Source organism: Agelaius tricolor, unplaced genomic scaffold (genome assembly GCF_023055355.1).
Source record: "Agelaius tricolor isolate 1412-34295 unplaced genomic scaffold, bAgeTri1.0.p SCAF_2, whole genome shotgun sequence".
In the NCBI taxonomy this organism is placed as follows: Eukaryota; Metazoa; Chordata; class Aves; order Passeriformes; family Icteridae; genus Agelaius; species Agelaius tricolor.
In genome coordinates, this window is record NW_027269262.1 from 69,835,542 (window position 1) to 69,863,245 (window position 27,704).

At 40.2% G+C, this 27,704-nt stretch overlaps 1 protein-coding gene across 9 annotated transcripts in view; it reads right to left on the bottom strand.

The window, feature by feature from the left end:
• OXR1 (oxidation resistance 1) overlaps positions 1 to 27,704 on the bottom strand; it is a 355,200-nt gene that overhangs the window by 243,283 nt on the left and 84,213 nt on the right. The window contains exon 1 of one of the 9 annotated variants that reach the window (XM_071421383.1): positions 22,587 to 22,774. The exons of 5 other annotated variants lie outside the window; for them this stretch is intronic. In XM_071421383.1, the coding sequence (XP_071277484.1) occupies positions 22,587 to 22,620 (34 nt within the window). In that variant the 5' untranslated portion in view covers positions 22,621 to 22,774. Of the gene's footprint in view, positions 1 to 21,970; positions 22,110 to 22,566; positions 22,775 to 27,704 lie in introns of those variants that run through there. 3 more of the 9 variants (XM_071421384.1, XM_071421388.1, XM_071421386.1) reach the window with 3 other exon arrangements.

Consider the following 27,704-nt stretch of genomic DNA (forward strand, 5'->3'; position numbering starts at 1 on the left):
ATAGGCTGTGGGAATGAACAGCCCATAAGGCTACTCACATCAAATAGTTTATTAATAAAAAATAAGATATTTAATTTGGCATTTGAAACTATGTTCCAAGAAAATTTTGCATGGTATGTAACTCCTCCCAGCAAAAGGCTAAACATGGGAATTACAGATCTTTAATATAAACACTTCTGCCTGTTCTGCAGTTTAAATTATTGCATCCATTCACCAATAATGGTATTTCTATTGCTACAAGAAGTTTATAACACCACCAGATTATAACTTTTACAACTTTTCTGGGAGACATCAGTCTCAGGGTTACATTTTCTCAAGTGCTGATGAATTCCCCATCTGCACCTCAGATGACAGCCCCTCTGGGTTCCATGTATGCCAAACACAGATGGCTGTTCTGCAGGGTTTGAGAGAGGGCTGCTCAGATATCAGTTAACTATAATGAAGACCAGGTTCCTGACTGCCAAACTACCTTCAAACACAGGATCTGCAACCTTTATTTCCAAGATGATTTTAGGGAGACAGTATCACAAGAGGTAAGACTATTGTAGCTGTTGGCCCTGCACAGCCCTGGCACTCCAAAAGATGGCTACTGGAAAAACTGAAAATCCTCCTTGTCAAGGGTAATGTTGGTATTACAGGATTTTGCAACCAGAACAAGCATTTTGGATAATATGGGAAACTGATTACCGCTGATTTAGAACACAGGTCAAGCTAATGATTTTGGGGTAAAATCTCCTGGAGTGGGTCACATGCAACTGCTGGAATAGCTTCAAAGGACTCCATAGAGAGTATCTCCTAAAAAAGTGCAAAAATGCCACACTGCGAGCTGAGCCCAGGAAATCCCAGTTGTAGAGATGCCATAGCCTTCAGCAAGCCAAAAAACCAGGCAGCCTGCTGGCACAATGCAAATCCTGGCACACCTAATTAAAAAACTAAGACACTACAGTGTGTGCAAGTGAAACTGTTCTTGCATCTCTTTCCTGGCATGTTATTCTAAATCAAAATTTATCACAACTGTTTAAGAATCTTTGGAAAGCAATGTTTTTTCCAGGCTCTAGATATTGGGATGTTCTGTTTGGACAACAGCTTGCATGTCCATGTCACTACCCTGTAAGAGTCTACAGCTTCAATAAAGTCAGACTTAATTACAGGTTTTGGGGGTAAGACACAAGCAATGAATAGGTCATTCTGGTTGCCTTTGCACCCTGAGGAATCAAATATGTCTGCTGCACAGTAGGTTCAGAAGGAATTAGGAACAACCTGTTAAGAGGGAAACATGCCTAGTGTAGCTTTGCTGTAACAAAAACATTGCACGTCATGACTGAAGATCAGGAAAACATTGTAGGATAATTGGATTGACCCTAAGATCTGAAAACTAAATAATGTAACAAAAGGTAAAGGATTGTTCCAAATCCTTATAATCAGAATGTTACAGTTTGTATCACAAACTTTTCAAGATACCAATCAAACCAGAAGCTAAATGTAAAATGAATTAAAATCAAGCATGAGATAACAAAAACAGGAAAGGAAAGGAAGGAAATGGACTCTTAGAAATACTTTGAAATTCCAAATTCATCAAGAACTGATAAAGCTACTGCTGCAATTATCTAAATACATGAAAAGAATATTCCTACAAGCAGATAAATGCAGCATTCTTGGGTTTATTTTGTCTGAGAGAAGAAATCAAATCTGATCAATAAGAAGTCTTGATCAGCTTTATTTATGAACAGCTTGGAGAAACCATACATAAGTCAGGTGTTGAAATACATTTTTGTAAGCCTTGAGAAAAATAAAAAGTTGTATAGAGAAGACTAAAAACCATTTTCATCCATCTGTGCTAACTTGCGGTTCCTCCTCCCGTTAACAAAGTGAATTTTGTTAGTTGGTTATGTTGTACACAACAATAAACTGTTTTTTCTTTTTTTAACACTTTAAACAATTTTCCTTTTTTTAGGATTTTTAAAAATTTATTTCACCAGCTAAGATTAAGTAACAAAACTGAGGATCAGTTTATTCTTAAGATCTTTCATATAGGTCTGCTGGGAGGCACAGTCAGCAACTCAGAAGTGAAGTCAGGAGGGATGTCATTGCCCTTGGGTAGCCAGCATTCATCACAGCAGGCAGCCTTTATTGTCCAGCATGCTATAATAGTTTCTCAGTAGGGAAGGCAGCATGTAGTAGCATCATGACGTGCAAGATAATGCCTAAAAACACAAAACTGTTTGAAAGAGTCTGTTAGGAGAGAGTGTTTACAGTGGCAATGGAAGGGAAGAAAGGCAGAATGACCTGGTTCTCTTTTTAGTAATGAATGCCAGTCAACATTTTTCATTCTGTATCATGTTCAGGGAACCAAAATAAGTTTCCTTCCATGGCAGTTTTTATTTGGTCATTGCTTACTTACCTCTCTTCTGCAGTTCTCTCCTTAACTCTGCCATTTATATCATCTTTTTTCCCAAAATAGAATCTGAATATAGGCAAGAAACACTTAGGTCTTTAATGTACTACAAACTGCTTCATAGTTCCTTATATGAGACCAATCATCACTGTTACTGAATATATTTTACTTACTTAAAATGGCTGGAGAAGCTGAAATGATGTCACAGAATCATAGAATGCTTTGTGTTGGAAAGGACTTGAACAGACCATCTAGTTCCAAGCTCCCTGCCATGGGCAGCAACACCCACTAGACCAGGATGCTCAAAGCCACGTCCAACTTGACCTTGAACACTTCCACTGACAAAGCATCCACTGCTTCTCTGGGCCACCTCTTCTAATGCCTTACTGTCCTCACAGAAAATAATTTCTTCTTTATCTAATCTACTCTTTTTCAGTCTACAGCCACTGAAGTCAGTTATGGTCATTAGAATTAGCTGAGAAAAAGAAAACAAAAAGGTTTACAGCCAATAATTTTATGCAGGAAAATGGGTAATTCAGATGCAAAATCTTTCTCTGAATATGTGGCCACAGTATAGCATGTCAAACTAAATTGCAACTCACTGCAAATTTTCCATTAGAGACAAAGGTGCTGTGCACATGGGTATTAGTGCACACACGTGAATGTGAGCAAAAAAGGCAGTACTTTGCGAGATGGCCATTCTCACATTTCTCAGAAAGTCTCTTCCAGATTTCCTTGAATGAGATTTTGAAACTCTGTTTACAGCTTTGCTCCTAATTAAGTAGCTCCACTCACCTCAAGGAACTTGGTGGCTATTTAGTGTGAATTAAAATGGCAGCAGTTGCCATTCTACCACACAGAGTAATGAGATTCAGTGAAGGACTAAAACACCTGAAGTCAAGATCCAAAATGCCTTCCAGAAGCCTGTCAGCTTTTCTAGCAATGCAAGGTGACTCTGATATCAGGTGCAAGAGGCATGAAGCCAAGACAGGTAGTAGGTGAGACAGATGCTTCAGTCTGCTATAGAGTTACTCAATTTTGCTTTACAAAGTATCTGTCCACTGATTGCAAGATACAATGTGCCAGGACATCATGTGCTGCATGCCATCTTTGCAGTGGTGCAATAGTCTCCAGTATCAGAGCCTACTCTTTTACTTTTGGAAGATGGAGGAGTTCACTAAGCATGAAGAAATACAGCAGCTCCTGCAAGATTTTGGGAGACTTCACAAATCAATTAATATAAATCAATTAAAGTTCTTTCGATAAAGATATTAGCCATATGCTCCTTGGTCAGCTTCAGGTATACTTTTGGTTTAAAAAAAGAAGAAAGAGTAAATTGATTACTTCTCTGTTAGCAGGGGAAATTGACTGCAACCAGCACTTCTGAGTAATTCACACTGTACAGCTACTTGTTTCTGGATTTGACATTTTTTAATCATGGGGTAAAAAGGTCATGTAAAAGGAAAATGAGTTGCTACAGAGCAGTAGTTAGATCCAGAGTCAACACTACACTCTCACTCTGCAGCTGGGATTCATGGATCATGTGCTGATACTCTGAATGGGCATACAGCATGAAAACCTATCCAGGGGCTTAACTTCCCAGACAAAAGGCAACAGGAATACCATCACCCCACTGCCAAACTAAAGCACCACTGACACAAGAATAGATATGATTGACAGGGCATATACTGGATTGAGGAAAATGCAAAAATATGTAGTCTTTGTGAAATCTAGTCCTATTTTCTCAATAAAATCTCCACAGTATTACCCAACCTGACACCTTTTTGGTTTGCTTAATCTCAGAAAGATAAAGGTCTGCAAGCAAACTTCCAAGGATGAGATGTCTCTGAGATTCCCACTAAGGAAATTCTGCTTTCTGTGTGAGAAATGGAAGATACAAGCCACTGGATTACTATTTTACATGTCACAGCAGTAATACCTTTTTAATAATTTTAATTCCTTCTCAAGTACCTTATTAGAAAACAAACCTACTTGATGTTCCTTCAGTCTTGCAGATGTTTTGCTTTCACACAATTATAATATAGTCACATTGCCTCTCAAGACAGTTTCTACTGAGAAGCCCAATTAACACTCAGCACTTTAAAGAGGTAGAATTTAAGAGTTTGGTGTTCACCTTTTTTCAGCCAGCTAAATGACAAGCATGATTTATTTTGCCTAATAAAAACAAGATTAAAAAAAGTAATAGAAAAAGACAACAGGCCCAGCAGCAGAACACTTAAATACAGCTCGTTATTAATCAATTTATTTCACACAGTTGTTTCTAAGCAGGACAAGTGTATGTGTACTGTGAGCCCATAAAAATAACGGGAATGAAAAACTGGACACTCTAATTCTTAAAGGATGCTGATCACTGAGGATTAAAAGCATTGCATAAGAACATGAAAACAGCACTAGGCCCTCAGCTATGGGATAATGCAGTTATTTGAGAAATCTATGGCAGAAAGCTCTGGCTTTCATTTGTTTTTTGTGCAATTTAGGTAATGGGGAAAGTGTGTCTGCTTTTCTGAAGCTACGGTGATGAAGCACATCCAGAACAAGCAAGGTCAAAAACAGTATCTGTTTACAAACAGGCAGATTACAAATCTGCTAACTTGCATCCCGAAAGCTCCTTACTAAGTCAGATTAACATGGAGTTTCTGTTTATCACCCTGACATAGCTAAAGAACATAGCCCAAAGAATACAAATCACTCCCTGTTTTCGACACTGTAAACTTCACTAAGAGCTGCCTATTTCCTGAATTCACAAGAGAATGTGTACAATATTTCCAAAAAGCTATATAGGAATCACAACTTGTCTACCAGGTACATCAACTGTAATCTCATCTGTCGCCTAAATGGATTTCTGAAGGTTGAAAAAATAGTTACTATATTTTATTAATAACTAAGGCCTTCAGCATATCTATGTATGCAAAGCAGAATTAAGAAACTCTTTGTTAAGCAATGAATGAACAGAATGACCATTTTTAAATGCATAAATCTAGTGGGGCACACACCCCACTTATGAAGGTTTATGAAGATGTTAATTTTAAGTCATTCAGGACTAAGTATATGTAGCAAATTACAGTGAGACAAGCAGATTGCCTGGATTGCCCTGTCACCCCATCATAGGGTATTACAATGGGCCTGCCTTTTTGGGAAGCAGAACTACTGTTTGGAAGCATATTTACTTCCAACAGAAATCCTATTTTGCCGTTTGTCACAGCTCTAAATGTAGTTTTTAGAACTGACATCCTTCCTTTCACTAAGATTAAATCAAGGGTGTAGAAGATGATAGACATTAAAGACTCAATATTAAACACACAGAACTTAGGAAAAATGCTGGTTTACATATTCTGCCTTTTAATGAACTAAATATCCATTGCTCTAAGCCCTTAATCTACTCCTGAGAACGCAAACCATCACTGTTCAAGACACGCTAGTTTATGAATACACAAATACACACAGGAGAGAAAATAGAAATGAACAAATATCAGTACATATGTTTAAGAATGTGAACTCCAAGTGAATAAAGCAGCCCAGATGGCGAGTGATGGTGGCAGAAGCATGCTCTGGGTCCTCACCTGCTCCCAGAGGGACCTCCTAGCAGGCTTCCCTGCAAGAAATCACAGTTTCCCAAGGAGGGGTGGGCAAAATGTGAAAAATAGGATGGTTTTACAGAAGGAACACACTCCCATGAGACTGTGAGGAAGGAGGGCAAGCCACTCACAGAGTATACTGAGTATCAGATTTTGTCTGTGATTAGACTTATCTTTAAACTATTACATTTTTATTTGCTGCTATATGTCTATGACCTAATTATTGTATTTTGCAGCAGCCAAATGTAGCTAAAGATTAGAAGAGATCATTCTTTCCAAAAAAAGTCTTATATTTTATTTTTATTTTTCCTAAGCAGTTTCCAAATGAAAATTAAATCTAAAATGAAAAACTGCAACTCATGAGACTGTCTCCAAGATTCTGCTGAAGAACTTATCTTTTTTTTTTCTTTTTGCCTTATCTCTATGCCTGTTTTTTTTCCTGATATGAAAGGATGCTGCTGGGCTTCTTTTTGTTAATTAGAAACAAGATCTCAAGACCAATCTAGCAATATCAGAAGAGACTATTCCCTCCATAAATACTTCACAATGATCCTCTGTTATATGACAGGAATTTTAAATATTGTAAAAAATTGCTCACAAAAGGCTGAGTCTAAATTACCAACTTTCAATTGCATATGGAAGAAACAACACTTCACACAATACTAGACACAATACTTCATCTGACAGCTAAAATGCAATTTAAAAAAAATTAAATCTTTCCATTCAAACTGAACTATAATTTCCAAGTAGTGTTTGCAATAGAACCTAAAGAACTTGCAAGAAATCTAGGTCAAAGCAATTTTATTTTTGACTTTGCGAAATAAAAAAAATAGGAAAATAGATAAATTAAAATTAACATGTTTGAGAGAGAGAGAGGAAGTCATAAACATACTCAAGAAAACATAGATCAACTAGGACATGAAACAGTCTGAAGTTGTATGTGCACACCTAAATATACTAAAAAAGATTTCCAAAGGAATCCCTCTTTATCTAACATACCACTGGTCAGTCCCAGTCTGAAACAAATAACTTCACAACAAGCTGCACCAGAATAACAGTTGGAATTAATATCTTCCCCAGATGGAGTTTTCAACTTAATGAGCAACAAGTAGAATGAAATCTTGCTGCCAAAATTATACCCACTCCATTCTGAAAGAGGGAGGAGCACAGAGATGAATGGAACAATTTGTGTTGCACGAACCACCCTAAATACACATCCAACACAGTCTTTATCCAAAGCACTTGAAAGGACACAGACAATGAATGACTCAAGATATTCACATCAGAGCAACAGACTACAGAAATCCTAAGGAAATGTGTATGACAAGATCAGAGCTGGATCAAAAATCCCTTTAAACTTCCTAACAAAAGCCTGTAAAATCAGTTCAGTGCTTATGTTGTACATAGGAATTTGCCTCACTCAAATAGAAAAGGCAGACTGATTTCACAGAAGGGAGCTTCTTGACTCATAAAACTGAGGTCATAAAGTCACTCTCAAGAAAAAATTAAACTATGAAACAAATTAAAATTCACCACTTGAGTAATGAAACAGCACACAGGTTTACTTTGCCAAATGAGAGATATTGTAGAAAATATATGAATCACACTGACAAGGAAGTAATTGAGCAAAACCTACAGCATTTTCAACAGTAAGAGGCATAAGACTCCCATTTGGATACTCAGGAAATTTAATACCACAACTAGAGAAATTTAAAAGCAGGTTATATCAATTCCAAAAGGATTACTGTAAAATATCAGAAAAAATGCTCAGTTTGTTAGCATCTTCTAGCATTTAGTTTTGCAGCCAAAATCTAACAATGACTCTTTGCTTTTAGTTTGCCTATAACGTGTACACAAACAAAAAAGAAGTTAAAGGGTTCAATTGAGTTACCTGTACTGCTACTTTCAAAACATGAATACTAAAGATGCCATTCTTAACCTGAAAAATAAAGACACAGTATTTGTGAGGGCTGAATTTAAGAAAATAAAGTAGTATGTCAAGTAGATAGGGTCATCCATGAATAGAAAGATAGACACCCTCATTGGGAAATTCAAGAGCAAAATTGAAATTTAGTTATGCAGAATTCAATGATGGAGCCTGGCAACATAAGGTCTTGTGTACACTGTGCCCTGGCATGCAACTTTCTGTCTGATTTCAACCACCATCACCACACACTGCTCTTACTGTCTTCAGCAAAGGCCCAAGTATTTTTGAACTTTTAAAAATCAGTAAGAATTTAGCACTGCGGAAAATCACGTCTAGCAATGACTGAATTTAATTCTATTTAGGAACAGCTAAGACCCAAGATTTAGAACAGTAAAAAATATCAGCACAGACATTATACTGCTTTGACCTTAGCATTAAAACAGAGTAGCCAATTAAATGAACATTTTATTGTGGTATTTCTTTTGTTTCCTGGCCAATTACATGTACAGGAATAAGACAGGAGCCACAAGCACCACATGTACTCTTAAGTCACTTTGTTTTGCTTTCATCACTAGGAATACTACAAATACTACCAATTCTAGAGTTTCCTTATCTTGAAGATAATTTATGCCATGACAATTAAGTTCTGTTGAAGCCCTAAATTTTATCTTATGAAGCTGTAATTCCACTAAAAATTCAAAAGAGAAACAATCTAATTATTTGTTTTTTCAGAGAACCATGAAATTATGAACTGTTACTATTGCTTTGTGAACCTTTACCAATCAAGTTGTTTGAGGACATTTCTTTAAATCTACTTGGGACTGAAAACAACATGGAAACAGAAAAAGGACTGATAAGCCTGGATAGACTCAGAGGTATTTGCATTGTAATATTAAAGTGCAAGAAGTTCTGAGTGACAGCAAATGGTAATTGAAAAGACAGATCTCAGACAGAGGAGCCTCATGAGAGAATATCATGCAAATGGCAAGCACTTCAATTTTAAGATGGATTTGCAATTGTCTATTTGTGAATGTTGACAATGCCTTAAGATCGATAAGACAGAAGTGAAATGTGGTGTGGGTATTCAAGTCTTCATTTGCAGAGTTTTAAGATTTATAAATGCTCACATGAGACATTTCAACTACAGAAGAAGAAAATGGGACCTAGTTATGTCTTTGTAATAAAGCTTATTATACAGTTAATCTTTTTCTAATTAAAACTTAGAATTGGTTTTAATTTTTTTTTTATTCTTTTTCCTCAGAAACATATATCTAGTTGCTTCTAACTTTTTTGCAAGTCATTATTAATATGAAAACCATCAAAAAGGTTAAGTAATATCTTATTTTTTATTATTAATTCAAATCTATATGCAATGAGATCAATAATAACAGTGCTGCTTGCTCAACTGCTACTAAAATGACACTGGACATTCATTCCACTGTTTAGTAGTCTGATTTTTAGGATTACAATAGTAGAATTGAAATCAGGGTTGAGCAAAAACATCACACATCACCTACCAAACATTTTGACAGATCACTGAATAAAGGTCAGAAATGTGCCTGCTTTAGGAGGCTGCTCTCAGCAGATTAAAACAGGGAGTGTCCAATGTGGGACTCCCCTAGATCTCATTAGCTGAGGAGGAAGGGGGTTTTCATGTATTCTTGCAGTTCCAGGTGGAAGTCCAAAGGAAAGCCTACATGTGCGTCATCCTCAAGCTTAGCACAGTTCTTTTTTTAGCCAAAGGGGGCTTATCTTATTACCCTTCTTAGCTGGGATGTCCACATATAACCTGAGAACTGCATCATCCCAAAAAGTACAGCAGCACACAGGAAAAGGGGACATCCAGACACCTGTGCCCTGCAAATGCCTAACTGGACACTGTTGTTAGTTCAGCTTTGTTCATCTCATAAATGTAAAATCATACTGCTTCTTTTCTCTTAATTCAGGTAAAATTGATACACTGTAATAATTAAGCCCATGCCTATGAGCTTTAAAAACTCATATGGCTTTGTTGAACTAGAGTGGAAGTCAGTATTTTTTCTGCCTGACTGGATGCACACATGAGTTTTTCACCAGCAGCTGATGATTCAGGCTGCCTATATTTGTGCATAGTTTCCTCTATTCTGTTTCTGGTATTAAACTGAGGCTATTACAAGCAGGTTTCACATAATTTCAGGCTGTCTGCATTAGGCACTTTTTCCAGCAATATTCAACTGTGGCACTTGCAAAGCAATTCAGGGAATAAGAGGAGCAAGAGTGACAATGTACATTCTTACCAAAATTACTTCACCACTACCCAACAGAACACGAGGCCACAAATTACCTTCCCTTCACTGCAAATGCATGCACATAATGGGGGTGCTGGAGAACAACAGAGCCCTCTGACAGAAACCAAACACTAGCACATAATTGAAATAAAATTTCAACACTTGTCAGAGGTTATTTATTTAATGTTGGTACAGGCTTACAAATTCTCCATTCATGTAGAAAACTCACTACCATGACTATAGCCTCATAAGTAAGAGATGGAGCTGCCTGCACCATTAGAATTACAACATTTTCTGAGTCACAGACAAAAATCTGGCCCATGCTGATACATTATGCAGAGCATCTATAAAAATGACTGTGCTGAAAGCATTAAATAAGAGCTATGACCATGGAATGGGAAATGTCATTATTGATTCCACAATACTAAATTTATCTTTCATACAACAAATAGAGGGACATGAAAAAATGAACACCATAAAAAGATAATGAGAAATTCAACAACAAAAGATTCTACTGCCTACTAATTATTTTTATTCAGGTCACCTAGTATATAAGCCAATATTTACCAAAACATTTGAACTGTGAACTACAATGTTTCAAGGTCATTCCTTTCCAAACATAAACAGGATTTTAGCAGGAATCAAATTAGTTGGAAGAGAATGAAGGGGGGTTTTGCTCTGTTCCTGTAATCTCTGTTTTACTGGCAAGCACAGTAGAGGTACTTGCAATTTTTGAAACAAAAGAGTTATACAAAATACTACTGTATAAAAAACTTGTGGAAATTATTTTTCTCACCATGTCAGGCTGGACCTTGCAAAGAACAAAACTGAGGCATTTGTTCCTATCTATACTACAATTAAAATACTCAAGGGTTTATATCACAGAATGACTTCTCTCTTCTGACCACACCACCAACAGCAATATGTTTTGCAGCCATTCTGTCCATTGGGGTGAACAACACTTAGGTACCACTCACATGCAAAAAAATGTCATAAGATCAGTGGTGTTGCACCAGAAAATGCCTTATGTGCTTTTAAAGCTAATTAAGAAAAAAACTAAAAATTCATACTTTTAGTAGCATGCATATCCAGTTCATGGCAGCTTAGTTCCACCAATCAGCCAGAAAGTAGAAGACAAAAAATACACATGGACTTATTTATAATAAATATATAAACATCATTGTTTCTCTATTGATTAACAGAAGGTAGGAATATTTTCCACACATGGCTCAAAGCTGATAGCAATACACTATCTGACCCTCCACTAACACATGGGAAGAATCTATTTTTTCACTACTTATTGATTTGTAGAGGTGTTCAAGGGAAAATTATCCAGCTCTTCCATATGTTAAAATAAAATTAGTCAAAGTCTGTCCCTGTCCTAGACTCTAGAGCCTAATGAAATAGTTTTTTAACAGAAGAGTTAAGCTTCTTTGTTTTATTGAGGAACTACTGTTGCCCTGTACAGTTTTATTTGGTTTAGATCATAAATTCATAGTAAAAACATCTGTTGATAGGAAAGATCAGAACTAGAACTTCCAAATACACATAGCATGCAAGAAAGAAAAAAGTACAAGTTTAGGTATGAATTTCAATGAAGTAGTACTCATAGAGACTAAGCCATCATTTTTGTAATCTCCTGTCACAAGCTTTATTAGTTAATACCTTAATTTAAAGTTGAAATTAAATGTTGTTCTTGTAGCTCACCTTTAACCAACCATTCTCAAGTCATTTTATGAGACCAGGTTCTCAGAGTGCAACCATTCTTAAAACACTCCCCTAGAGGTCTCACATAAACTACTTTTCTGCATCAGCATTTTTTAAGAAAGGAAAACTTAGTGTAGCCAATTAGCAATACTAAAAGTATATCCATAATAACTAAAGATTCAAAAAAGCCAAAAGAATGCAGAAGCAGACTAGATGATTTGGGGCAGGCAAAGAAAAGTTTTGACCCAAATGGTCACCGCAGATTCAGAGTTGTTTTTCATAATTAGGAGTCCTGCACACTTACAAGGACCTTAAATCACAATGATATTGTATAAATGCAAATGCTCATTTGCACAGAGTAAAACTTTCCTTCATCCAAAGTGATACATCTATTTTATGCATCAATACAACTATGTTCTCTTCAACATCAAGAGCCTACTTGAGACAATATCAAAACAAGTAACACAAAAAAATTACTGTTTCAAAGAACAGAAACTTTTTCTAAATATCACATACTAGGGAACAATGACAGTAATCTTTCTTTAGCTGTGATGATTTACCAGAATGAAGTCTTGCCTGTGTTCTTCTAACTGGTCTTGCACAAGGCAATAGATGTGTGTTGGAGAGAGCATCTTACAAGGTTATATTCTGAAGTCCTTCAGGAAGAATGTTGCATTTCTAATCCACAATCAAGAAATGGATGATAACCTTGTTTTCTTTGGAGAAAATACTATCATTTTACCTTTCTTGACCTGTGAAGAGGTATGATTAACAATGCACCAAGAACAGTCTGGAAGATGTAATAAGGCTGTCTTTCAAATTAGCCCACTGCTCGTATCTTTAACATAAACACATTTGCAGGATTCAGATGTCCTACAGCTCAGAGTTGGTCACAATCATTAATTTATCACAGTTCAATTTGTATTAAATGGGAATCTTCCTACACAAAGACACATGACAAAACACTAGTGGTTTAAAATTGCAACAGTCCAGAACTCCAAACAAACTTGAGTAATATAATCCTGGCATGGAAACTGAATGCTGGATGCACTGAAATTTGCATGGTGCCACTGTTGAAGCACTGAGGTATAAAATGTCAGGTACAAGCACCTAGAACACCACAAGCTGCTGACACCAGCTTCACTGCCTCACACCATATCAGTCTTTATTTCTGTAGATTGGCACAATATATATTCATTTATCCCCACTTTTTCAGACTACTCTTTAAAATCCTCCTAATAATCACAGAATGATTCAGGTTGGGAGGGGCCTCAATGATCATCTGGTTCCAACCCTCCTGCTATGGGCAGGAGCACCTTTCACTTGACCAGGTTGCTCAAAGCCTCATCCAGGCTTGCCTTGAACACTTCCAGGGATGGAGCTTCTCTGGGCAATCCATGTCAGTGTTTCAACCTCCATTTAACATGAAGTGACCTAACTCATGGATATTAAAGCAAACTGGTCATTGCTTTGGCCCTCACACAGTGTAAAACTAGCTCATTTTGACAAATGTGAATTAATATACCTGGAAAATACTTACATAACTTTGGAAAATTGAGTTCCTGTGCTTTTCAGAGGAAGTTATTAAAACCAAATCCTCTTATTATCTAAAGATGTACTGGCTTACATAGAGGTATACATTTGGAAAACTAAACCCAGACAACTGATCTACAACATGACTGAGGATTTTAAAAATGTGGAATAAATAACTTTTTTCTTCTTCCTTTTAGATTCACTCAGACAGCAACAGACAGGTACTTTCACTGTAGTGAGCTGTAATTAACTACAAAGGGGAAGTAGAAAACAGGATGCAATCAGCAGTTACAGGAATTTAGAGACCATGGAGATGGAACAATTTCCTCCCTATCAATGACAATTTTCGTATTTCCTCAAGATTTCCTTTATTTCAGTTCAAGAAAGACCCATGGGCTCCAACCACTGGTATCTTATGCTCCCCAAAGGAGGTGACAGAAGATGACATACCAATTCATTAGGAGAATTCATTTTTACTGCCCTTGCCACAAAATCTTACCAAACTTCTGCCTTCAGGTGTGTACCTGTGAAACAGAAATGGTTAGAACTGACTGAGGGCATACTGGGAAGAGCAGTAACAAGTTTGCATTCTGCCTGTGCTACAGTTTTACCATGTCTGACTCACAGGACCTGGAAATCTGGGGAAAGCAGAAGGTAAAGGAACTTGGGGAAAGTACATATGGGAAGGTGAGGGTATCTCTTCTGGGTATTTCTCAGTATTACTATATTTGCAATATCTTCCCTTTAAAGCTTCACTGAGGTCAAGCTTTATATCCAGGAATAATCTAAGCCTTGCTCAAAACTTCCTGCAACACTTACTGCAACATTTGTGACAGAACTGCAGTGAGACAATTTGTTGTTCACTGTGTCCCAGTAAAAAATCAGGTACATATTGCCCACAGAAACTGTGGCTGCCCTATTCACTGGCAGTGTTCAAGGCTTGGTTGGATGGGGCACTGGGCAGCCAGGTCTAGTGGGAGATGTGCCCATGGCAGGGGGGTTGGAACCACATCATCTTTAAGATACCTGCCTGTAATGTCTGGTTACATTTCATTCCAAACGTTGCAAACTCCACCCAGCCATGCTGTTCCTCCACCTGGCCAACAACAATCACTGCCTCTACCACTGGGTTTAACCACTTTGCAGATCTCTGCTAGTGCTGGTGGATATGATGTACATATGTACTAGAGTTCCAGCAGACATATAACATGATTTTGATGATATTTCCTTTATAAAGTGTAAGGAAAAGTATCACACTCACCAAAATCAGGACCATTTGTATCTTAATTATGTCTTACTTGCTGCTGTCTGTATTCACTTACTCTCACTAATGATTGTGCAGAGAGTTACACAGATCTCTTCCTTCAGAGTCACATTTTCAGTACAAGGAGCTTTTCTCCCCCAGTTCAGAAGGCTGGTTGTAGTTTGATGGGGACTTCAGTAGGAACCAACACCTCATACTGTGGCTGCTATTTGCAACACAGTTAAGAACCACAGGTCACCAAGAGTCTAAACAATCTTCTCCAAAAGGAGAGATTAAGAGCTTTACACAATTTTCAGCTATGTCTTCACAGAGCACTGCACTTGTTTCCACAGCACTCAGAGAGGAGCATTTACTGAGTAAGCAGATAAGGTATTTGGTGTCTAGTCTGACTAGAGCTGTTCGGTCTAAAGCCTTAGGGAACTCTAGTTCAGCTCTGCTAGGATGCCAGAAGTATCAATTTCCTCATGAGCCTCTCCAAGGTGATCATCACTACAGCATCAGAGTATTTCACCAACATTAATGAACTTATCTTTTCATATCATGCTATGCTGTGCTGCTAGTAATATCTTCATTGTATGGATGTTACTGCCACTTCAGTTAATGCCACCTCAAAACATTCCTTACAATTTCTTACACTTAGCTATTCAATTGTTCCCATTTTAGAGGTGTCTAAGTCTCTCATTTCTTCAGATAAAGTTTTATCTCAGTGGAGCACAAACTCAGGTATGTAAGATTTCAGGTGAGGCAGACCTCAGTGAAAAAAAAAGGAAGAAAAAAGAAAAAGGAGGTATGACAGCTTGCATATGGAAAGAGTTTCACAGTCAAGCATTCCACATAGCCTAGCCAATTCCTGCTACTATCATCCTTTCTGGCATATGGAAACTGCATGCAAAGAACAACATAATTTATTTTTGCCATGGTGATACAGTAATGGCAACAGAAGGTATGAGTGGGAATTCTATCGGTAGTTTAAGTCCACAAATAAAATTAGAGTTGTTCTTTGAAAACTATTCAAGCAGGAAGTGCAACAAGGGGATTGAGGTGTCATGTAGAAGTGAGATTGACTACTAATCAGTTAGCATTATTCCTATGGCTATAACATTTCACCGCAGTTAGTGTTTATAGTCACTCCAGGAAAAATGAAAAAAGGAAAAATAAAGTAATCCCAGAGAAAATTACTAAAAACCCAAGGACACTAACAATAAGATCCCAATAGAGAATTAAAGCCAGGAGAAAAAAACCATTTTGCTTCCCATTGCATCCTTTTGTCTTGCAATTGCTTCTTGTAGTCCTGGATAAGAGTTGTTTCCTTTTCTAAAGGGGATTTAAAAGCTGTTACAGTTTCTCTTTCCAGAAGCTACAAAAATGTAATATTAAGTGATCAATCACCTTGGAATATCCTTTCATCAACAACATGGATGCCCTGGCTTTTTTATGCAACAAAATGCATAAGACCACTTGGAATTAAACTGTCAAACACATGACTGAATAGATTGGATTTACGTCAACAGTATACAAATATCAATTTCTGAAATAGAACAGTATTAATAATTTAAAATCAGAAAGGAAGTATAAAGAAAACTTGCAAGTGAATCCAATTGCACTGCAGTGACTATAAATACTAACACTTTTAGTGTGCTCTGTATTATTTATGAAATATGATTTATTACTAAGGTTTTATATAGCTATGGTTAGATTAGGAATATCTAATAATGTATTTAGAGTTATTTTAGGAACCATCTTCATGGAATCCGGTTGTGTTATGCTCTGGGGAAAAATACAGTTCTGACTACAGTATCAAAGTCTTATCTTTGTATGCATGTCATATATAAAGCTTATGTAAAGATTTCTGGATACTATTTACCTATGCAAGTACTTCAGTTGAACCATGTTTTACCTATAAAATGTGTTTCATATCTATGTGTCCCAAAAGCTTTTTATATGAAGGAACACAGGAGGCAGACAATTCTTTTCTGTTCCCACAAGTCAAGTTCACAGTGAAATGAATGAGAATTGTATATATAATGTCTGGAAAGAAAAAGCATATCATTTAAGTAGCCATGCTACGTGTTCACATTACATATTTTTTCTCCAAATTTGGAGCTTGGGTGGGTGAGATCACCCACTGAAGATAGACAGGATGGATTCTAGTAATCTATCCTGATGGCTGTGACAATACCTTCCAGAACAGAAGTGGATACAAATGGTATCAACTGAACAAACCAGGTGCCAACACTTTCAGGAGGTAATATTTCCACAGTCATCCCAGGTTTGAGACAGAACTGCTACAGCTTTGTTTTACATGGTCAGTAAGGAACATTTTACATCCACGATTGCAAATATGTCAACTGTTCTTCACAGGGATGCAAAGGGTGCATGTCCCAGGCTGACCCAAAGTGTCAGTCTTTGGTCACTGATGACTGAACAATGTGTAAACTGCAGCACTGGATCTTGCACAACTAAGGCTCCCATTCACAGCCTAACAAAGTTCCCATTTCCACAGAAATGGTCTTGCTTTTGCTAAGGTCTGTTAAGCTCTGCTTAGTGTTCAAAATTTCTTTCATTCATCTTTCACTGTTGACCACTGATAGATTTCCCAGCAAAGGATAAGACAACCTGTACCTACTTCACCATCAGAGCTTTCTTTATAGTCTCTCCTTCCTTTTTCTTGCCCCTGCCATTTAATTTGTGTGCAAAGTTACTGCACATTAGGAAAAGCATTTGCATCCAGGGTGCAGTAGGTGCATAGCTTCCAAGAGACAAAAACCAGTATGACTGACCAGACACAAAAAGAAAACAGGAGTGAAAATACGTAAAGAGCAAAAGATTTGATGAACTCAGTCTCATCAAGAGGCCTTCATTAATTGATACATATTTTCCTATTAAAAAATCTTTGAACAGGCAAATAGCCAGACCTGCTAGCTGGAAGTTGAATCAAAACAACAGTAGCCTAAAAATTAGTTAATAATAGCAAAAACTTGGCCTAATTAACTGGAAAGTGCACAATGGATACACAAGTGTTGAGAGGGATTTACTCCAAAACATTAAATTAAAAAAATTTTTTTTCTAAGTGGTAAGTCTCATCAAGTCACTCCAAGTCCCTCAAGGTCCCTTCAACTTTTACAATGCCCACAGTTGTCCTGGGGAAATCTTCTTGTTCCTTCAAAAATTATAAGTTTAACTCTCCCTTTCAAATCAGTCAGCTTTCCAATGTTGATCCACTATTACACCTTGGGGTGGGGTAGGGTAGTGAATAAGACCCAAATCATAAGGAATAAAAGCTCACCAGAAATACATAAATTGATTTAGATTATCACTCTAAGCCTGAAAACAACCAGCTCCAGAAAAAGAAAAAAAAATTTAAAAAAAAGGAGACTGATACACCTTTCATATTCTCAAGTTATTAATTTATTAATGGAGGAACTCATACAATCCCATTTTTTTCCCCTCATGTTACCATCCCTGTGCTATATGGGCAAGACATTACACATTGGTCCCAGAGAAAGTCCAATCCTTTGCTTTGTGACAGGCAGTGGTTTTGCTCTGTGTTCATGCTCTGCTGAGAACTCCTCTATAACACACATCCAGCTTGTAGCTGTCCTCTCTGTCTTCCCTTTGCTCCCATGTCAAACACCCCTCTTCTTTCATGATTTCTCAATCACCAAACAACAAAGATAATAAGTGTATTCCTGAGGAGTAACAAAGTGAGGCTCATGGTCCTCATGACATTTAAGAGTTAGGGAAACAAACCTCAAATTAGCTCTCAGTATAATATCTGTGGAACATGGAAGACTGACACAGGTTTATGATTTTCCTTCTCTCTCTCATTTCACCCTATTAGTAGGCAGTAGAATAACAACAACAACAAAATTGAATATGTGTTAGATCCCTGTTTTGCCAGAGTAATGTAAGAAAGCAGGAGGTCATCACTTGCTTCAATGTGTAGTTGAAAGATACAAGCAGTAGCTTTATGTCCAGGAGGAACTCACTACTTGTACTGCTGCAGCCACAGATAAGGTTTGTCTGTGACAGGGGCCTCTGCTCCATCTGAAAGATTTTAACCTGCAGATCAAATAACTTCCTGTCTTTAAGTGTATGACACATCATGAGATATCCAGGAGCTACCTTCTCTGTATCTGTATCTAATCTTCAGTAAATCTTGTTGGAGCAGATGCTGGAATAGCAGGGTAATTTACAGCTCACTGCTGCAGGAGCCACACAAGCATCTGGCCCTGGCACAAAATACCCCTGATGATAATAAGAGAGCAATGTCTGTTTGAATGCCTGAAGATCCTCCCCACAGGCTTCAAAACTCACAATTCTTTGCCTATTTCAAAATGCTCCTTCTGCCTCTCATGGCAACAGTTCACACACCAGAGACACCCTACTTAACAAATATCTGCTGCAATGAACAAGGAAGCCATATCCCACGTTCAAGTAAACGGCTTTACTAAACAAAAGTATCAGTATCTCCTGAGCTAAGCCATCCACAATCATGTAACAATCTTGTGCTAATCTGACACCCGACCAGGCTTGCCAGTAGCAACTGTTTGCTTCTGTAAGGTTGTCACCTCCCATATGCTTCAATAGTATGCATAGTTTAATGTTTTTGCTACAGTAACTTAAGAAACAACAGCAACTCACTAAAGGCTGAAGAAGAAGCAAGTCACAGTAGCTCATCAACAAAAACAAGTGCTCAAAGGCCTTGTGAATTAACACATGATCATTAGTGCTGACAATCCTAGACTACTGCCTCCTGCTACCAGCCTTAAATAACCATCACATCCCTATGAAAAAAACCCTAAAGTGTCATTATTATCAGGGTTTGGGGATTTGGGGGGTGGGGTGGGTGGAGGACCAAGGGGGGTACAGTTTTTTAGTGAAATTCAACTAAAAAAAAGTATTTTTACATTTCTTTTAATAGTCCTGTTATTCCCCCAAATCCAGGAGGAGTAAGTATGTACATTTCCTACAGTGCAAGATGACACACTTTTTAAAACTTGTTTTAAAAAGTGAAAGATATTTCTTTAGATTAAGCAAACAGTGGAGAAAAAGTTTTAACAGAAAGAAAGATTTGCACTGTGAAAGAAGATTAGTTACCTTTTTTTTTTTCTGCTTAAAGGGAAACAGAGCTGTGCAAACACTGCAGCTGCTAACTAGACATTCTCAAACAACTAATATGTAACCCCACTGTTACTATAACAATTTTCTCATCTCCACTAGTTGGGCTCAAACCTGGACAAGAAAAAATAATCAACTGAGACTGCACAGGAATTATAATTCCCAGCATATATTTTAAGGATATCCTTATATGCTCTATTAGCATTTGCTTGACTATCAAAGAATCCTTATGTGGTTAGGACGCTGAAATAATTCTATTAATATGTATGAGCTCTGGAACTAAAATAAATAGTATTAAAACATCCTAACAGTAAAATACAATCCAAATAACTAAACATATTATTACTCCAGGAACATAAGGAAAGGCATTTTTAATGTTCCAACTTTGACTATTTCTCATATTTTAAACAAATTTATTCTTTAAAATACCGGGTATTATTTCAGATCAAATCTAATCACATGAGAAAAATGGCAGGTTGCCATGCACAAGAATTTCCCTTCTTATTTCTCACTATGCTGTCAACATAGGCAGTTATTTCTTGCTGCATTTTCCTGTGGTCTTTTACAGAAGGCAAAAAGCATCAACTCAAGAATTCCACTGCCCCCATTATTGCATACTCATAAAAATGGAACTGACAGGACAGCAGTTTATTTGTGCACAAACCAGAGCCGAATCACGTAAACTGGCTTTCAGAAACCCACGGATCAATTGTTACTCTCTGGGAGCGCTGCCTCGGCGGGCGGAGGTGAGGGAGTTTCATCTGGGAGAAGGGAAAAGTTGAGGAGTTGCAGAGGTACGGAGTCCAGCAGTCTTCCCGTCTCCACTGCATAGAGCTAATTAACAGACTCCAGTACATACAGAGTAGCAATGGCATCTTCTGCGTCTGTAACTATTTTTAAATGCACCTAAATTCTGAAGAGGCTTAACATACAGACATTTAAGCCTACATGAATATTCATGTCTGAGTACTACATCAAATCTAAGTCATTGTGCAAAGATAAGCATGGCTTAAAAATGTTAAAAGTCGGGTCATTAGACTAACAACACCTACAGACATAGCCAAATAAAAATTAAAAGAGGCTGTCTACCAAGAGCATCTTACTGGTCCTCAGTCCAATTCTTCCACCAGGGACACGCTAAGCTCCTCAAATTCCCCTTCCCCTATTATGATTTTAATTAGAAAACTATCTTAATACAACTTTGCAAACATCAAAAAGCTTCCTTTGAATAGGGAAGCAGCTTCTGAAACCTTTCCTCGGTTTAGAGCACAGGAAAAGAAACTACCTACACCATGCCACTTCCAACGTTTAGTGAAAAACTTTACATTCCCTAGTACTAGGGACACGTAGCGTTAAACCCATTTACAGGTGAACTGAACAACAAAACAAGCATTTTTAAAATTAATATAAAAATCCCATTTTCAGAGGCAAAAATCTCGGGGCATACTTCGGTATTTGTCGGTTACTGACAATAAGTTAAAACACGGTACCACTTCTAAACGGAAAGAAGAACTAGAATAAATTATCACACGAGAGAGCGAGAAACCTGTGTCGTTACAGTTTCTCTCCGCAAACTGTTTCTTTCCTGCGGCATCATCTGTTAAATCAGAAACTCCTTTGAACACCGCAGCCTCGCTGACTCTTAGGGTGCACTGCCTGCGCCGACACTCTCTCGGTATTTTCGCATCGCGCTCTCTCCGCGGGGCCAGCGCAGCCGCCCGCCTCTGCCAGCGCCGCTCGCAGCCGCGCACCGCGCTCGGAGCGCACCGCACCGCACCGCACCCGCACCGCGCCGCGCTCGGGCCGTCCCCGCTGGCGGGCCCGCACACGCACCGAGGGGACGCGCTCTCCCGCCGCCGACCCGTGCGGCGCGGACCCGCCTGGCCGAGCCGAGCCGAGCCGGGCCAGGCCGCGAGCCGTGACCCAGGGGCGGGCAGCGGAGAAGTTGCGGCCGCCCCGAGGCGCGCACCGAGGCTCACAGGTGCAGCCGGTCCCGCCGCGCGTCCCGCCCGGCGCCAGCCTCCAGGGGCGGGGGGCGCCGAAGCCCGAGGACGAACCCCTGCCCCGGGCCGCCCCTGCGGCGCGGAGGCGGCACCAAGGCGGCGGCTGCTGCCCCTCGCCCGCCGCCCGCGCCGGCACCGCGCCCGCGGACAAACTTACTTGCGGGCGGCGGCGGCGGCTCCCGCGCCCTCCTTCCCGCGCTGCGAGCGAGCGCAGCCCCGGCGCGGCGGCCGCTGCCGAGCGCGTTCGGACATGCTCAGTCCCCCCGCCGTGCGGAACCTACCACCGGGGGGACGGGGGAGCGCGGAGAGAGAGGGGGCAGAGCTGGATGCTACCAAGAGGACGCGCTAAAAATAGGCGCCGCAGAAAGGAACAGCTGGAGCTTAAAGGGGCGGCGGCCGCCGCGCTCCCCGCAGCCCCGGGCAAGGGGCGCCTCCTCCCGCCGCACGGGCCCTTTCCCCGGAGCCGGAGGAGAGGCTCTGCAGCCGGGGCCTGCGCTGCCGCGGGGCTCTCCCCGCGGAGCCAGCAGAAGAGAGGCTCTGCGAGCGGGGCGCTGCCGGCATCCCGCGATGCCCGCGATGCCTGCGCCACCGCGTCCTGCCCGCGCCTTTGCGGCGGGAGCGCTGCGGTGCGCTCGGCTGCGGCCGCCGAAGAGCGCAGGGGTGCGCAGGGCGCCGGGAGGGCTGTGGGAGCGTCCGGCGGGGCGACTGCCGGGCTCTGCCCCCCTTCACCCCAGCTCCAGGCCGGGAGCGTACCTCGGGGCCGGGCCATTTACCTCGGGGCCAAGTGCGTATCTCGGGCCGGGCCATTTATCTCAGGGCCAGGCCACCCCGTGAAGCAGCAGCTTCAGAAATGAGTTCTACATAGCGAGGGAGAGGATGCCGAGCGGCGTTTTCATGTGGCGTTTCTCTGGAGACATCTCCATCCTGCTCCGAGGCGTTAGCTTATGCGGACGAGGCTTGGGGAGTGACAAACACTCGGGAGCTCTCCCGTGAAGCTCAGAGCAGTCAGATGAGAATGTGGCAGGTCCGAGGCGAAAAGCGTGAAGAACAGCCCTCCTAAATATAATTTTTTAGGCTGGAAGATCTATGCGGCAACAGAAAATACATGATCACCTCTCACTGACAGTACTGTGTTTCAAAACTGAGAGCTGTTGAAATTGAAAGCAGCCTAAGTATTTATGAATGGGAATTTCTGATGGGTTTTTTTAGCCGTGGCTTACCATTCTCTATCTTCTTAAAAGATCGACAAGAATAAACATAAGAGCACACATTGTTTTACATTTATATGGATACTACAGATTCTAAAATTGTATTACCCTAGCAGGAGTTCAGAGGTATTACTGAATTCTGCTTTTATGGATACAGAAAATTACTATCGCGCACACACACACACACACACACACACACAAAAGAAAAAGAAAAGAAAAAAAAGGGCATCTTTAAAAAATGCTAAACTACTGCTAAGAAAAAATATCAGACAACATCTGCATCATGATAATCTGCTATTCTGATGATATCATGACAACATGTACAATATACATATGTACATATAACATGTACAATAGTACATGTTGTACACCCAACACTACATTCAAAATTTTTCATTTATTTCATTAGACATGTGAGATCACTTGAAGTTTATCTTCATTGGAAATCTAACACAGCCTTCAGCAAAAATTACTGCAGAAAAACCCCCTCAGTTACACGTAGGTGGGTATAATCAGGAAAGGAAGTGTTACTTGTCAGCACTGTCAAATAAAGTGAGAGCAAGGAAGCAATTTCCCTTGCAGACTGACATACAATGGCATAGATTATTAGACAAGATTGTGTAGGTAACTACTGCGGTACTTGGAGATACTGAAGATGACGTCACAAAGATTATAGTATTAAAAAGGGAGTGAATCAGGTTGTATTGGGTTTTTAAGTCCAAGCCTTCGTATGCAGGAAGTGGGGGAGGGGGCATGCAGAAGGTGGGGAGGTGCAGGGATGGCTTCTGTGGGAAGCAGCTGGCAGCTTCCTCCATGTCTTGCAGAGCCGATCCCTGATAGCTCCAAAGATGCACTCTGCCACTGGCCAAGGCTGGGCCAATTAGAAATGCTGCTAATGACTCTGTGATAACAGATCTAGGAAGACATTTAACAAAGATTGGCAGCTGTAATTGTGGCCAGAGAAGAGCAGAATGAGAGTATATGAGGAACAACTCTGCAGACCAAGGTCAATGGAGAAGGAGGGAAAGAAGGTGCTCCAGTTATGGAAGCTGAGATTCCTCTGCAGACCACAGTGAGGCAACTGTGCCCTGCAGCCTGTTGAGGTCCAAAGGGATGCAGAGATCCACCCACACCTGTAGATGAGACCCACACTGGAGCTGTGGATACCTGGAGGAGGTTGTGACCCTGTGGAAGAGCCAGTGGAGAGAGGGCCCTGCCCCCAGGCTGGAGCAGCTGTCCTTGGAGGGCTGCAGCCATGGCAGAGTGACCCACACTGCAGCAGTGGTGGGAGGACAGTTGTCCATGGGATGGACTCACACTGCAGCTGTTCACACAGAGCTGTTGCTCGTGAGATGGACTCACATTGGAGAAATTCATGGAGAACTGTCTCCTGTGAGAGGGACACCCCTCTTCTCCCTGAGCAGCAGGAGAAGCCTCAGGTGATGAACTGACCATAAACCCCATTCCCTGCCTCCTTGAGCTGCTAGGGGATGAGGTAGATCTAGGAAGGGGTGAGGGGAAGATGTCTTCAAGGTTTTATTTTACTTGTCATTATCCTGCTCTGATTTTGTTAGCAATAAATTCAATTGATGTTTCTAACTCGAGCCTGTTCTCCCCATTATGGTATTTGATAAGTGATCTCTCCCAGTCCTTAACTCATGAACCCCTTTATATATATATATATATATATATATATATATATATATATATATATATATATCTTCCTTGTCTAGCTGCTGAGGGGAGTGAGAGAGAGAGAGGATTTAGTGGGTGCCTGGCATCCAGCCAGGGTCAGCCCACTACACATGTTCACTAATTCTCCTCATTGTGCTCATTCTCTGTTCTTCTAAGACATGAGACACACTATATTCTCTAGTCCATGTCTAACAGCCACCATTACACCATGTATTATAAAAAGTTGTAAGCTATGCAGGAGACATAACTGTACAAAGAATTATGTAATTCTTTCAGCTGAAGCTATTGATCTTGAGACAGACAGCAGGGCAAATAGAAAAGGCAGTCTTCTGAATGCAGACTCAGATTTGGGATAACAGTGGGATAATGTATTTCTGGCTGCATCTGGATCTCTGCAGGAGCAGTAGGCAGCCTCTGGAGAATTTCCTAGAACAGTTTGCACCTTTACCATCATACAGATCTGGGTAAATCAGGAGCCTGAAAGATGTCCCGAGTTTCAGGAGAGTAGCTTCCAGCAGGGGATTCTTACTGTCTAGGGAGTTCAGAACACTTTTCATCATGAGAAAAAATCATAAAATACTGGCAAAGAAAACATGGGTTTTTCTGCAGTCTGTATTATCATTCTGCTCGTATCTATCATATATGGGTAATTGTACTATAATTCTCACACATCTCTGTTTATAAGGAATCTCTTTAGAACTTATCAAATATAGTTCCTTTTCACAACGAGAGACAAACATTTATGGATTTTCCTCACTCAAACCACAGTGTTGTAAATTGCATGAAATTTATATATATATATACACACACACACACATATATATATATATACACATATAAAGCCTAAGATAGCAAGTTCCAGCTTTCAAAAGACCAAAATCACCCAGGTGCAGATTATCAAATTGGACATTAGCAAGTAAGTGGTGGCTGCATCTGCTGTACCAGCCAGTGAACTATATTTAGATGTAGACACCCATCTGAATATTGAAAGCTGTTCTTTTCTTCTTCAAGTTTTGCTCAGCAGAAATATCCATAGAGTTGCATCTTGTTCCTATGCAGCAGCAAAGATTTAAATATCTGCTGTGCTGCTGTGTCCCATGAGACAGAAGGAGACCAATTCCTCATTGCTCAGAAAATGTGCAGCTTTGCACTCCATGCAGAGCACGGCGCTTTATCAATCTCTCTTCATATTGCTTGAGGATGCTCTAGTGAATCTGTATTCCTCAAATATATCCCCTATAATTCCATATTGTTGATGAACTAAGGCTCTGACATACCACTGATTGCTTCTGGCTCTCAGACTTTCACCTCAGCCCTCCCAGCTGTCTCCTCTCAGTGTTGTTTTCACCCTTCTCCTTGACAGCAATATTCAGATTCTCTGCTGTCTCCTTGTATAGCTCAAAGGTACATTCTAGCATCCTTATCTTTTGAGTTAACTGTCCTAGGAAATTTTTCCACATAGTGGAGTACCCAGGCTTCCTGTGCAGTAGATAGAATATTCCTCTTTTTTTTTTTTTCCTTTGCTTACAGGGCAAAGCTTATTTTCAAGGGATAGAACTTGGATGTTTGAGTATCGTAGACTGATCATAGAATCATAGAATGGGATAAGTTGGAAGGCACCTAGAAGGTCATCCAGTTCAATCCAGCTGCCATGGGCAGGGATACCAGGTTGCTCAAAGCTCCCTCCACCCTGGCCTCTCCTACACTCTCAGAGATGGGTCATGCACACAGCTTCTCTGGGCAGCTTGTACCAGTGCCTCATCACTCTCAGAAGGAAAAATTTCTTCCTAATATCTAATCTAAACCCCACTCTCTTTCAGTTAAAGCTACTATCTCTTCCTTACCTACCCCTGTAAAGACCCTCTCCCACACTCTTGCAGGCCCTTTCTTAGGTACTGGCAGGTTGCCCTAAATTCTCCCTAAAGCTTTTTCTTCTCCAGGCTGAACAATCTCAACACTCTCAGCCTGTCTTCAGAGGAGAAGTACTCCAGCCTTCTGATCCCCTTTGCAGCACTTCTCTGGATTCAGTCCAGGGCATCCACTTACTTCTTATGTTGCATCCAGAACTGGACGCAGTACTTCAGGTGCTGCTCTCACCAGAGTGAAGTAGAGAGGCAAAATCACCTCCCTTGATCTGCTGGCCATGCTGCTTTTGATGCAGACCAGGGTGTAGAATCACATGAGACATGCACAGAGAGAATCCAGTTATCAGTCTGTGGTCCAAATGGGAGAAGTTCTTCAGAGTAATAGAAAATATTGTGTGCTTAATATGTGTAAAGCTGTGCTCAAGGTGAGAGATTTTGGGTTAGAGTGAAGAAGCACAAAATAAAACCAGATGACTGATGCTTCATAGTGCATTTGGATTGGAAAGGGGACTAGCTCCCAACAAACTGAAAGTACAGAAATTCCAGGGTGGGGATAACAATGGTGGTATGGGTAATAAAGCAGGGAACTCTGGCACATGAATGTGGGCCAGATAATTCTCCTTCCTCCTCCTGCTTTTGGAGGGAATGAGAACAGAAAACAAAGAACATTTTTGTTAGGACAGGAAAATAAGACATAGGGATAGAGAAATGTGGGATTTCCATAAGGAATAACTGAGACTATTACATGGATTCCCTGGAATGAAGGGGAAAGAGAAGGATTCGCAAGGCATATGATAATAGGCTTAGAGGAAATTGTCTAAATAGTGTTTACTGAGCTCAGACTTTTCAGCTGCAACTCAGTAATGATCTCTTGGAGTCATTGTTGACCACTCTCTGGAGCTCCCACTTTGATGTGTAGCAGAGGTCAAAAATGCCAATGAAGGGTTTGGCATCCCTGGGAGCGGAGGCTGGGCTTCATCTGTGACTGTGAAGGACAGAGCTGGAAAAGATACAGAGAAAAGCAACTGGCATGAGCAGGCAACTGCCTTGTGAGGGGAGAGTGAAATGGTTGGGATTCTTCCATGTGAAGAGAAGCATGAAGGGCCATGTGGCTGGGATTTAT